At 42.6% G+C, this 12,909-nt stretch overlaps 1 protein-coding gene across 4 annotated transcripts in view; it reads right to left on the bottom strand.

Moving 5' to 3' along the window:
* The window catches only part of LOC135919497 (putative RNA-binding protein EEED8.10), a 75,632-nt gene that overhangs the window by 19,876 nt on the left and 42,847 nt on the right, over window positions 1-12,909 (bottom strand). For all 4 annotated transcript variants that reach the window (XM_065453363.1, XM_065453364.1, XM_065453362.1 and 1 more), the window contains exons 12-18: window positions 12,394-12,561; window positions 10,621-10,669; window positions 9,070-9,113; window positions 7,417-7,496; window positions 5,316-5,421; window positions 4,582-4,669; window positions 1,995-2,135 (exon numbers count right to left, since the gene is read on the bottom strand). In XM_065453363.1, coding sequence (XP_065309435.1) covers window positions 1,995-2,135; window positions 4,582-4,669; window positions 5,316-5,421; window positions 7,417-7,496; window positions 9,070-9,113; window positions 10,621-10,669; window positions 12,394-12,561 — 676 coding nt within the window. The remainder of the gene's footprint in view (window positions 1-1,994; window positions 2,136-4,581; window positions 4,670-5,315; window positions 5,422-7,416; window positions 7,497-9,069; window positions 9,114-10,620; window positions 10,670-12,393; window positions 12,562-12,909) is intronic.

The raw sequence follows: 12,909 nt of genomic DNA, 5'->3' as shown, positions 1-12,909 counted from the left end.
CTTTACCGCAAAACATCTGTATTGCAGTGAAGCTGACTTTACAAAAAGTGACCATTGTTGTCAGACAAATATTAGACCCCTGCCTATTTTTCTTGTTAAAAAATCAGATGTGCATTAGAGTTCTACTTTGTTAGGAGCTTTGATGTCATTCCAGCATTGGTTTCCTACATTGGACACATAGAAAGCTGGCGTGCACTTGATGCACGGATGTGTTAGAATCGGGCAAATACAGCCGAATGAATCGTTTGGGTGTTTTCTACATCTTGATTAATTCAACTCGCTGAATAACTAGATAAATTTCGTCGGTCCCTTCAGGGTTGAATTAACAGAAGTCTACTGTATAATATTTACGAGGGCTTTGTAAAAGTCCTACATAGAAATTCGAGGTACACTTCAGAGCAGTGTATAATACATCCATTCTGTCCATTTAAGACGTATTATTAGGTTCAGTTTACAGAAGTACGATACAATATTGTATAACTGAGTTACACAAGTTGTAAATTTGGTACTTGACTTTTTAAAATCTTACAATTTTTAGAATTTTTTCTAAAAATGTTGATGCTATAAATTAAAAATCTACTTCCTACAGTTGCTAAGTATTAGGGGCGTGGGAAGATTTAAATCTTTTTGAATACCGAATCAAATAGGACACTAGTCGATTTGGCCTCCGAATTGATTAGCCACTATTTGTAAGTGCAAATATTTTTCGAATACCTTTCTAATAGGCCGAATTAAACATAAAAGTTCAGCAATAGCACGGTAAATGCTCATCCCCGCAGGCATCGTATAGACATAAAACATGAGAACTGGGTAGTGGAGCAAGCTACATCGCTTAGGTAGCCATACTTTAAAGGCTATACAGCGATGATTCGCACTCTCTGAAGAAACCTGTGCATGCAAAGAGACTACCTGTTTGCTCCCAATGCTCCATTTGTGCGTTTAATAAAAAATACTTCATAATGACAGAAACTTGCCAACTTTAAGAATTCTAGGATGTGAACATCGCTTTATATTTCGTGATCATGACTGTTCATTATTCGAAAACTAGTGAATATTCAATTTGATTCATTTCCATCCCTATTCTATTCACGTTTGATTCGGTCACAAAAATCCCTAATTGCACACCCCCACTAAATTTGCATAAATTTCAATTCCACTCCCTACAGTTACTAGACAGTAAGCTCTAATTTCAAAAACCTCATCAAAATTGGTGCACTGGTTGCCGAGAAAAACAATTTCTCTGTTCCGAGGTGTCATAGATAGGAGCACCCAAACTAAAGCTTCAAAATTTTTTTCATCATCATCGCTGTCGTCATCACCATAAACCTATGGTATTTTTATGTCTACTGCAGGAGGAATGCCTCTCTCTCCGATCTCGAATTACTTGTCTTGCGCTAGCTGATTCTAACTTGCACCTGCAAATTTAGTAATTTCATCACCCACCTAGTTTTCTGCCGTTCTTGACTGTGCTTCCCTTCCCTTAGCACAGATTCTGTAACTCTAAATGGTCCACCTGTTATTTACCCTACACATCACATGGCCTGACCAGCTCCATTTTGTTCTCTTAGTATCAATTAGAATATTGGCGATCCTCGTTTGCTCTTTGCTCCACATCGCTCTCTTCCCGTCTCTGAACACTACCCATAGCACTTTCCGTTTCATCGCCAATTGCGCAGTCCTTAACTTGTTGTCGAGCTTCGTTGTTAACCTCCAAGTTTCCAACCCATATGTTAGCACTGGTAGAATGCAATGATTGTACACTTTTATCTTCAACGACAGCGATAGCCTCCCAGTCAGGATTTGATAATCCCTTCCGCATGCACTCCAACCCATTTTTATTCTTCTGTAAATTTACTTTTCATGATCATGGTGCCCTGTGAGTCACCTCTCAGCAAATCTCTGAATATGTACCTCACACAGCTATTACTAGAGATTACGTTCAGATAAGCAAGCAGGTCATTAGATGGCTGACAGCAATGCACATTTGGACTAACCCCCAACAATCACGGTCAAGACATGTGGGCGCTCAGCAACGATGGCTGCACAGGATTCCATGGCTGCACTCGACACGTGCTCGCAGCCGCTGAGGTCAAGCAGCCTTAGGTCCTGGCACAGCTCGACTATGGCCAGCACTCCTGCAAAACACCCCTTGGTTACGCACGCTGTAATCCAACCTGCTTTCACTCGGTGTTTTGCACAGAAAAGAACTGCATTCACTGGACACTGCAGAGTCTCATTTTCGAGTGGCATGAATTTTTAAACAATATGAACAAGGCCTACCGCCTTGAGAGCTTAACAGCCTCAACACTAGGTTTCCAGACCAAAAAGAAAAGATTATGGCAATTTAAAAAAAAATATGAAAACAGAGATGGAATAAGGAGCACTGTGCATAGGGCAGTCATTAGACGAAATGCATATTTTAGAGCTGATTGAGATGAAATTTAATATCTCACAACCACTCTTGGGCTACAACGGAAGAGATATACAGTCGCCGACTGATTTATCGGACTCCAAAAATTCGGACATGCTCAATTATTCGGTCTGCTTCGCGGCACCACCATTCTCCCCATAGACCATAATATATAACAACTGCCGAAAGTTCGGACACCTTGTAACCTCTTGTCTGATTTTTCGAACACTCCTTGAGCCAACTCGATCGAGAGCACCATGCACCGACTGATTGCCATTCGACTTGCTGAATGCCATTTTTGTTTTGAATAGAGCCTCCTTGCTGCCCTATGAAGTGCAAATCCCCACTCATCACCATCGTTTCTGCCTGGTTCAATAGAGTGGCTACAGTAGTTCTGGTATCAGCTTAGTAAGCCACATCGAGACAATCCAGCAGCTGATTTGTTTCTTTCTTCATGCACGATGCTGTGAGTAGGCCACATTTTTAGTTTGTGCGACTGGTGTCGGCATGATGGCGTGGTGGTGTTTGCTTTGTGTGCTGTGTCAAGGTTGCGGTGATCCAACGAGGCATACGCAAACATTGCGTCAAATGTCTAATGGCGCCGACAGTGCCCGCGCAGACTGTGCTGGGGAATGCCGGCAAGCGGGTGCTGGGAGGCCTAGGATTTGTCGCCTTCCGATGAGCTCCCTACTGACGTCGAAAATGTTCCGCCGAGACCTGCGCAGTGGTTGCATTGCGATTCCGGACACCGTCTCATTTGACCGTTTCACAGGTGCTGACACTGCTGTACTGACATGCGCAGAACTCAACGACGGCGAGATCATTCGTCAGGTTTCTGCTGCACCGCTGGACGACGACTCTGACTTGGAAGATGACGCACCATGTGCTACGCTGCCGTCGCATGCGGAGCGTGTACAAGCAGTGACTGTGCTTTCAGCCGCCTATAGTGACCGTATGACCCTCTCCAAGATTCAGGCTTATCTGATTGTGCGTAAACGGAACAGCGCGCAACAGCACATTCACTATTTCTTCAAGCCTACTGTCAAGCCTGAACAAGTGCGTGGAAAAGGATTTTTTTTCTTAATCTGCTTTATTGGATACCTGTTTATTCAGACATTTCTACAGTCCCCGTGAGGTCCAAGTAAATGGTCGGCGACTGTATGTAAGTTATTTTGAGAGAAGTTTATTTCTCCCACATGTATTGTGTGTATGGGCACATCCTGTCATCATCGAAATGCGGTTGCCACAGCTGTAAATCAAAACTGCAACCTTATGTTCAGCACAACATCACAGCACCTGGATAGCCAGTGCGGTGGCGTGCTCTGAGGATTATTCCATCACATTGAGTCAAACGATGTAGCAAGCTCAAAAAGAACGAGGCAAAAGCTTGACATATAAAAAAATTTGAGGTAAAATTTATGCTAAAGTCGTGCATTGCAGGCAGTCGCTAGAGACTGTAGCAGCTGTCATGCTAGTTGGTGATCGGTCTTGAACTGGGCTTTGCCAGTTGGCAACAACACCGCGCTGCTCCAACAGTGCTGCAAGGCCTAGCCTGCTTCAGATGGAAGCCATGGAACATCAGAAATAGCCACCGATGATCACAAGGTGCTCATTTTTGTTGCCTCTTTATCTTATCCTCAACATAATTTATTATAAGAAGATAAGTTGATGAAGTAGTGGCACCGCTGTTTGTGAAATGGAAGCGTTGGCGAGCTGCTTTGCCATGCTCTGTGGTTTACTTGCACTGCAGCTCTTGTTTAGTGGCCACTGCTCGTCTCAAATGATATGATTTAGGTATTGAGTTATAATAGCGACTGTAACTTTATCTGATAATTAAGCCAACGGCAGCGGTAGTCGGGCAGAACTGCCCAACCAACAACTGTCTACACCTCTGCAGCCGTCCACTGGCACTGCCATATAGTTTGGCCTCCTCTTGTGCAGTTCGTGCTCAATTCCAACTCAGCTGACGCCTGCTGAATTCCTCCGACACCTTTACACCGCTAGTGCAACGGGCCCCCCTTTTACCCCAAGTGCAGTTGTCAGTAGCGACATTCTCAGTTACCTACATTTAAAATAGACATCATGCACAACAAATGCTCTCGCTTCACACTGCATTACACCAGAATGAGGTTCCGGCATTAAGCACTCTCCAAGAACACAGCGACACCAACCTGCATCACTCAGTAGTGCGCAGGCACGGACTTCCACTGAGTGCAGGCGACCATGGCACGCGAGATTGCACATTCCAGCATCTGTGATCTGATAGGGTGGCAGAGAGAACAATTTTCAGAACTGGCATGCACAGATAGTATGCAGCGAGCTTCCTTACAACTTTTAATGTTTATTTACTGTAGGGTTTTTAACATCCCGAAACTTGTTCTACCTGGAATTGCACTTATTTCTACACATTGCAGCATGCAGAGATGATGGTCCTTTGCTGCATCTTGAAATCCCAAGGCATGTTACACGCCTTAGGCGTAATGTAAATAAATTATTCAAATTTTTAGCGGTCACTCTTCACATGCTTGGAATAAAACAAAACACTACCCTGTAGCACCTTAGTTTAGAGGGAGCAGTTTGTCCGGTAAACAGTTTTAGTATGCCCGTCATAAAACACTCTACACAACCACATGACAGTGTGCATTCTACAAGGCTTGCACACAATGAAACCAGCTTCCGTGCAGATGCAAAACGTAACAGCTAAAGAGATTAACACAGTGTCATTGCCACATTTGCGCTGAATGGCCTGAACAGCTGCTGACAGTGCCCCACATAGCAGTTATAGCTTGACTACTAGGTTGATGGAACTGCTGGTTTCAAAAGAAGGCCTTCCAAATACAAGGTAACATGACGAGTGTGAATTGCATATGGTGTGATGCATGCATTAAAAAAAAAAAGGAACTACCTTTTCTACGTAGCTGATCTTCAGCTCCCTCAATTCAGAGCACTTTGCTATGTGACTCATTGCTGCATCTGTGATGCCCCTTTCACAGTTTGTGAGGTCCAGGAACCTGCGTGATACGGAAAAAAACCTTTACTTCCCAAATGACGCCTATAAGGGAAGAAAAAACAAAAAAAAACTTGCCAAATTTATTATTTTTATTTTTGCTAATTTGCTGTGCATAATATAACAAGATATAAAAAAAAAGCAGAATATAAGTGAATACAGTGTACATCTTACGTTTACCAAAATGAGTGAAGAAAATTTGTTGAAGTATTCCTTCATTACACAGGGATGTTTTCAATGTCATAACTGTTAATACAAGATGAGTTAATTGACAAGCAGGCTAGTTTGTGAGCAGTTATGAAGCGCACAATGCAGAAACAGCACTAAAAACAGCACTAAAAAAGGAAGGACTGGCAAACACCATCATTTCTTTTTCCAGATATTAAATTTTCACCTCTGCTTCCGCAATCACTTTTAATGAAATAAAAGCTTTGGCGACTTCTCATGATTTCAAGTTTGTTACCACATGTCAAGGGACATTAAACAGAAACACTAGATCAGTTTAGGCTGACAAGGAACTTTTTTTTACTTTATTTTTTTTTTAATTTTGAGGCAACAAGTAGATCATTATGTACAAACGAAAACGAAGGCAAAACTTGCATTTCGTGAATTTCGTGTCGATTCATCAACGCCAATACGCCAGTGTAACGTCATGGATTTCTAAGCATTTTCTTGTACTATGTGGGCTGTTGAGGCAAAGTAAACATCCTTGAAATTGGAGACTAAGTTCTGTCTCTGGCTCACTTAGAGTACAATGTAGTCCACCTGTTTCGATAAAAGTTTAATAACTATCTAGCATATGTTAAGAATTTATGACATCAAAGCTCAATGGTGCAGAATTTTGAAGGTGGTATCACCACCAGTCCTTTAGGTTAGTACATTTTCCGGCTTATCAAACCTCCAGTCATAGCAAGCGGCTTCTTCTGGTATTGTAGAGGGGTTATTAATTTACTGCAGCAGCTCAACTTATTTTCTGTCCCTCAAAGTTCTTTTTTTTTTAATTTGAGTAGAAGTGGCCACAAAACTATTTCAGTACACCACCAATGTATAAGGGCAGCATCCACTGGTATGCTGAGAAACTTGGAATGGCTTGGCAGAGTCGATGGCTGTCTTCGTACACTCTATGCAGATTGCTGCTGCTATTGTTTGCGACAGTATAAATGCTGCTGGCAAGTGGAGGCGTTAAGACAAGTTCACCCACTAGAAAAGCTGAGACAAATTTTTCAATTGCACGACAACAATTTTCTGCACTAGTAATATTTCCCTGCCAAACAAAGCTGAAAGAGAATCAAAAGGACAACATGCCAGTCAGCTTTAAGTTGATGCTTCTGCAAGTGACCCTCTAAGAGATGTTTAAATGTAATATGCCGAGTGTTTCAGCAAAGGTGAATTCTTTAAAACAGTGAAGTACAGATAAAGAGATTATTCAATTTTGCAGCAACAAATTAGCCAAGCTGGCAAGTTAAAGTTGTGCAGTAGATCACTGATGGACTCATTATTTAAGTTTCTCTAAGTACGACTACTTTTGGGCAAATGCTACTTCTTAAACTGATGCTGTTTGGTGCTCAAGGTATCTTCAGGCAGTAGGTATCCCAAGACTACCACCAGTGTGTTAGCGAATTTAATTTAATCGAACAGTTTATAAGTGATGAGTACACAGTTACTGTTTACTGGGAGTGGAGATTTTTTGGGCTAGTTGGTTCGTTGCATCAGTTGAAGTCGCAGCGCTGGACTGACACAAACAAGAAAGACAACAAGACGTGCGCACATCCTGTCATCTTTCTTGACCATGTCTATCCAGCCAATTCAGGTCAATCCATGTCAATCCAATTGATACTGTTTACTAGTTTGAATAACATGTCAGCGACAAAATAGCACCTCTGTAGCAATACATTTAAGAATAAAAGTGTTTGCCCCAGAAAGCCCGGCATAAATTTACGACGCAGATGATGATGCAGAGTCAGGTGCCGCATGTTATATGCACATACTGCTTGCTAACCTGAGCTTCTTGCACCCAGTAGCAATGGGGCCCATGGACGCATCGTCGACAGTTCGGTTGCTGCTCAAGTCGAGGTGCTCCTGCATATTTCACCACGAGAGAAAGGAATGAGCAAAGTACATACTTCGTGCACTGCAATATTGTTTCCTCCTTCTGCACCATGTCTATCAATCAGCGGCTTTACTTTCCCTTCTGGCTATGGGATAGCTCAGGCGCACCCTCCTACGCTTTTACAATTCCGGCTCAACTGTTCAGCAAAGCTTGCAAGGCAGAGGTCTACTGCGACAATGCCAAATGCCCAGACACTTTATACTTGTCCTTGCTGGTTAAAGACAGCTTTCGCCAGACAGTGCTCCTCATTCTTTGACATGCAACAGAAGGAAGTTGTGGATCTAACCATGCTCCATAACTGTGACCAACTAGTACTGGGAAAATGGTGCCCTCTTAGTGACCCCTGCTTTAATATGTCACTGGGCAGACATTGAAAACACACAGGAAACGAGGGCTCAAGTACCCGGAGTCTAGTGAAGCTGCCACAGTGCCTGCAGCTGGCCAACCTTTCAGTTCCCTTTACTCTGTATTTCATAGAAACAGACATTGTGGGTCTGTCCCACAGCTCAAAGTGACGTCAATACTGCCAAATGTCCGAATAAGACTGCCTATGCATCTACCTAGGCAATGCACACCTAGACCAACGAGAGGGCGCAGCGCAATGCTTAGAAAACATGGTGGCTAAAATTTAGTGCTGTCGTACTGTTGTCAACACTATATTTACGAGGTTCCCACATTGTCGTGAATGTATAGCACATACAGACATCAGAAAATTCTTTTTTTGTCTTTGTAAATAACGAAACAATCAACAATGTAAATGGGCTAACATGTTATCAAAGCTGAAGAGGTCACTTATGGCAGGCTTATGGCTGCTCACTGAAGCCTCGAACTAGGCTCAGACTGCGTATGCAAATATTTCTACCACTGGCAGCCGACTATGAACCCATCTACAGTTGCCAACAGATATTTTGGTCATGAACTAGTGCCACCTTGTAGTGGCTCTGGGGGAATTAACCAGCACACGAGTATGCATGTAACACTTAGTGAAACTTTTTTTTCAATGTTTTACACTCCAGTGTGGGGATGGGGGCCTTACATGAAGGCAGGCTTTACCCACGCAAATATGGTAGTTTTCTTGAAATGTTCGATATTTCAACACTTGGCAAATTCAGACATTTTCTTCTGGGCCCCAAAAATTTGAATTAACAAGGTTTCACCGTGGACAAGAGTGAGTTTGCACTGTTGAAAATATGTGCGAATTACTTTTTCTACAGTCTGTTCCATACAGCATAATTTCTTGCACCTCTCTATCCATGTGAATGCATCTCCCGAGGCCTCAGTAAGCATACTAAAGATATATAAGGGTGTCCCAGCTAACTTTTGCCAATTAGATCAATGAAAAAAAAAAAATGTTTTCGTTGAACAGCTTGGAGTTAGCTGGGACACCTTGTACAACATAATACACTCCAAGCTGCTGCATCATACCTGCCATAAAAGCACTGACAGCTGTACAGCACCACCACTGAACACGTGAATCAGCAAACAACCTGGCCATGGAAGAAAGCTGCTGCAAATGTGGAGAAATATCAAGATGGTATTTACCAAAAGACGCAAGTTGCCGATTGCGCCAATACCACTGCTGGTAGCTGGAAAGCGAAAAAGGTGATTTGAAGCCCTTTGAAAAGGAGCACTCTGTGAAGTACATTCATAGGCTGTGCAACAGTGCTGAGCAGAACACCAGCATAGACTAAAGCAGTTAGCTTCCAATCTTAACTACGCATGCATGCAGTAGAGAAGTTTAATAAAATTATATCAAAAGTAAAAGCCAATTTAAGCTCAATGGGACAGGCCAGTGTTCTAAAAATGTAGAGAGCCTATAGCCTGTTTACAAACTAACTACAGTTTAAGGAATACCAAAGCACATGTGCATGACAATGCAAGCGGCATCATCTTGTATTGTGGGTGCTAACTAGAGCATGCAGAACTACAACTGTAACAAGTATGGTTCTATTTATCCAGTTCTGAGGAGCAAGCAGAGGCACACATTAGCATATAGTGCTTTTTTCCCCCCCTCTGCAGCAACAATGATGCAACTCAAAACATTTTTAGCACGATAAGGTTGAAGGAAGTGCCACAAGAAGCCGCCAGTGCTGTTGTCAACGGCTCCGGTGTTTCGGCATCCCACAAGCTGCAACATGCTTACTGGCACTACTGGCTTTGAGCACAGAGCTTCTCTAAGGGAGAAAATATAAGCATAAGAAACGAGTGCCATTGTCACTTTCAAAACATGGAAACAGCTGCTGCTTAGGTGCATCATCCTGGTAAGAACTTGCCAAGCGTGGGCAACGAATTTATATTAAAGAAAAAAATTATAGCACGCGTAAACATTACAGTTCACTGCAGTTATTGCATATTCAGATTTTCCAATAGGACAAAATAACCGGTGGTACATTTTCACGCTGCTCTGCCGGCCCTATTCATTAAGCCCCCCCTGAATAAAATTAAACGTAGCAACATGTGTTCTATTCTGCTGCCGAGCCGGTGAGCAAGGGAAGGCAAGGAGAGTCGCGCTTCTCAGTTGGTGGAGCGAAGTCACATCGTCGAACTTGCACTGTTGCCGTGGAAACAAGCGCAGATGCATCCGCACGGTGCCAGTTGCACCTTTTGCTTCCTTGTTCTTTTCTTGTTTTCACTTGTGCCGGCACCATGACAGTTGGTATTGGCTAGCATACTATGCACCACGATTGCTGCAGTCCTAAAGAGCAAACTGAGAGGGCGAGCGGCCAGAGCAGGAAGGAGAGGAGGAATGTTGCTACCTTTAGTTCATTCAGGGGGCCTACTATTCATGAGCGTGTGGCACCCTCTGCACTGCCCTCCGACTCTCAACGTGCGGCAGAGCACAGCCTCAGACATTGTTGACGCAGTGCAAATGTCCATCGTTGTCCAAGTTGAAATTAGGCTGCAAAATTATAGGGTTTTACAGTGTACAAAGCAAACATTCAGGGTGTGTATCTGCGCGAGTTCCTTTCTATTTTTCTAGTCATCAAAGGAGGCCTCACTAAATGCACCACCAAAACGTCTTCATGAATCAAATGTCTGTAGGCTTTAACAAGTATTAGTAGGAAGAGTTTGCAAAACAAAAGCTCTGCTCACCATTACATAGTGACCTTGACAGTCCCAGGTTCTTCAATGACTTCAGGTTCTGTTTGACACAATCAAAATGATACAAAGTAAATCATGTTGCTGCTAGCATAAAGAACGTTGACATTTTTGTTATTGCATGGTTCAAGTGTGTGGCCATGTGTAAATGGACAGCAATTTCTTGATATGTACAATGTCAAAGCAAATGGCACACATGTGCATGGGCAACCACACTATCTCACCAAGCTTTCAGTCACTACATATAGCCTCTGGCTCCTACACCAGCATTCTTATTTACTTTACTCACTTGGGTTGCCACATGGCATAACGTACTTGCAATTAGCAACTACACAAAACAAATTTTAGCTATATTTTTATATGCTTATTGCAGTAATGACGAAGGATGCACTTTAGTCATGACTATAGCATGGTGCATCCTGCAGAATATATGGCTGAAATACACGTCCCCCATTGCTGACACACCAGAAGTTATGACAGTGACGGTTTAATTGAAGAAAATGGGAAATGGCAGTGTCATTCGTCCATCAGTTCTCTCTCTGGCCAGATGAAAGCAATACGGGGCACATCGAACCTGGAAGATTCCTGTACAACGCCAATTTCAGAGCACCGACAGAGACAGCCATCAAAGGTCAAGTGAATTCAATGAAGAAGTGGCTTGGTAAATTTTAAAGCAAACCTTTTGTGCAACTGTCAACTTTAACAAATCTGCACACCCCAGTCAGGTTGATTTGAAATTTGCCAGTTTAACATTTGAAAAATACTGCAGTTGAATTCAAAGAACACAGAAACCTTGAGAAATAAAAAAAAGTGTCTTGTTATGTAGAAGTACTTTTTAGTTTTAAAAAAAAATCACTATTTTGTGTAGGGAGGCTGCGAGCAGGTGCCGTGCTCCTGCTCGCCATATATGATCTGTGCCACAGACGAACGGAAATAGTCATGAAGTTTCAGTTGAAATACTCATGCGATGGTGGCCAAAAATTTGGTTGCTGTTATAAATTGTATCACGGTCATGCGTCGCCATATAACGTTTATAAAAGGCAACTTTGTGGGCCAACTAACATCAGTGTATGCCTTTAATAATCAAACCCAAAATGCTTGCCATCTGCAGCAATGGCCGAACAAAAGAAAGCACTTTTTCCCTAGTTCAAATGGTTACTGCAGATGGTGCTGCCTTTGCATCAAGTGTGTTGCAATAAAACGTATTCAGATTTAGTTCGATGAAAGGACAATTATCCTATGAATACAGTTATACCTTGATATAACGACTTCAATTATAATGAAAACACAACAAAGTACTTAACTTTGTAACACCATGTATCTTGAACCTCAACCTACCAAAGTGTGTTAATACCCAATTTCAACACAACGAAATTTCACTGCCGCTGCAAAGGAATATTGTCACAATAAATGCCAACTTCTGCAGGTGCAGATAGTCAAATGGTTGAATTATATGCTGCTGTATGCGACCGCACCTCTTAAATCTCCCTGAGTGACGCAGCGTGCTCTGGTGTGTTAAGTGCACAATGGACGGGATGAAAGCTATTGCATTTTATGCTACAATTTCCTGCTTGATCATGCAGAGTAAACCTTGCAAGGTATTAAAAAATTTTTTTTCAAATATGATTGCATTTTCAAATCGTGACTACTTGATTCGAGGACTAAATTGAACAGGTCGATATCCGATTCATTACTCGAAGGTTTCGGATATTTCCACAAGCCCAGAGTTTGCGAAGTAAAGCAATGCAATGGTAGGTCCAACGGCACCTGGCAGATGAGGGACAGGTCGTGGTCCGAGATCTTGAAGCAATCCAAAAGCTGGAGCTCCGTCAAGGAGGTGCACTTGGTGGCAATCCTCGACATGCCCCTCGATGTCAGTCCCGTGCAGCCGCGGAGAATCAAGTGACGCAGACGAAGTCCATCTATGTTGAAGCACTGAACACCAACGCACAATACAGATATAAAATCCACATTTCCATGCACATAATGCACAATTTAAGAATTTTAACAGTAAACGCGCGTAACCATTCAAGAGAATAACACATTCACTGAGGAGCCGTGTGAAAGAGGACAGAAGGGGAACAGGGACACGACATGAAAAACTGGCACAATTCTGCTGACCCAACCATTCAATTTAGTATTGGTTTAATGTTTCAAAACTGGTGAAAATTAACCGACTAGTCGGGATCAAAATGTTACAGCACAGTGGCTTACGAGAGACGCTGTAGTAGACAGTCCCAGATTAATTTTGAAGGCGTCTTTCCATTTGGACCCATCTAAATG

This window comes from Dermacentor albipictus, chromosome 2 (genome assembly GCF_038994185.2).
Source record: "Dermacentor albipictus isolate Rhodes 1998 colony chromosome 2, USDA_Dalb.pri_finalv2, whole genome shotgun sequence".
Taxonomy (NCBI): Eukaryota; Metazoa; Arthropoda; class Arachnida; order Ixodida; family Ixodidae; genus Dermacentor; species Dermacentor albipictus.
This window is presented reverse-complemented; position numbering and strand designations above follow the sequence as displayed.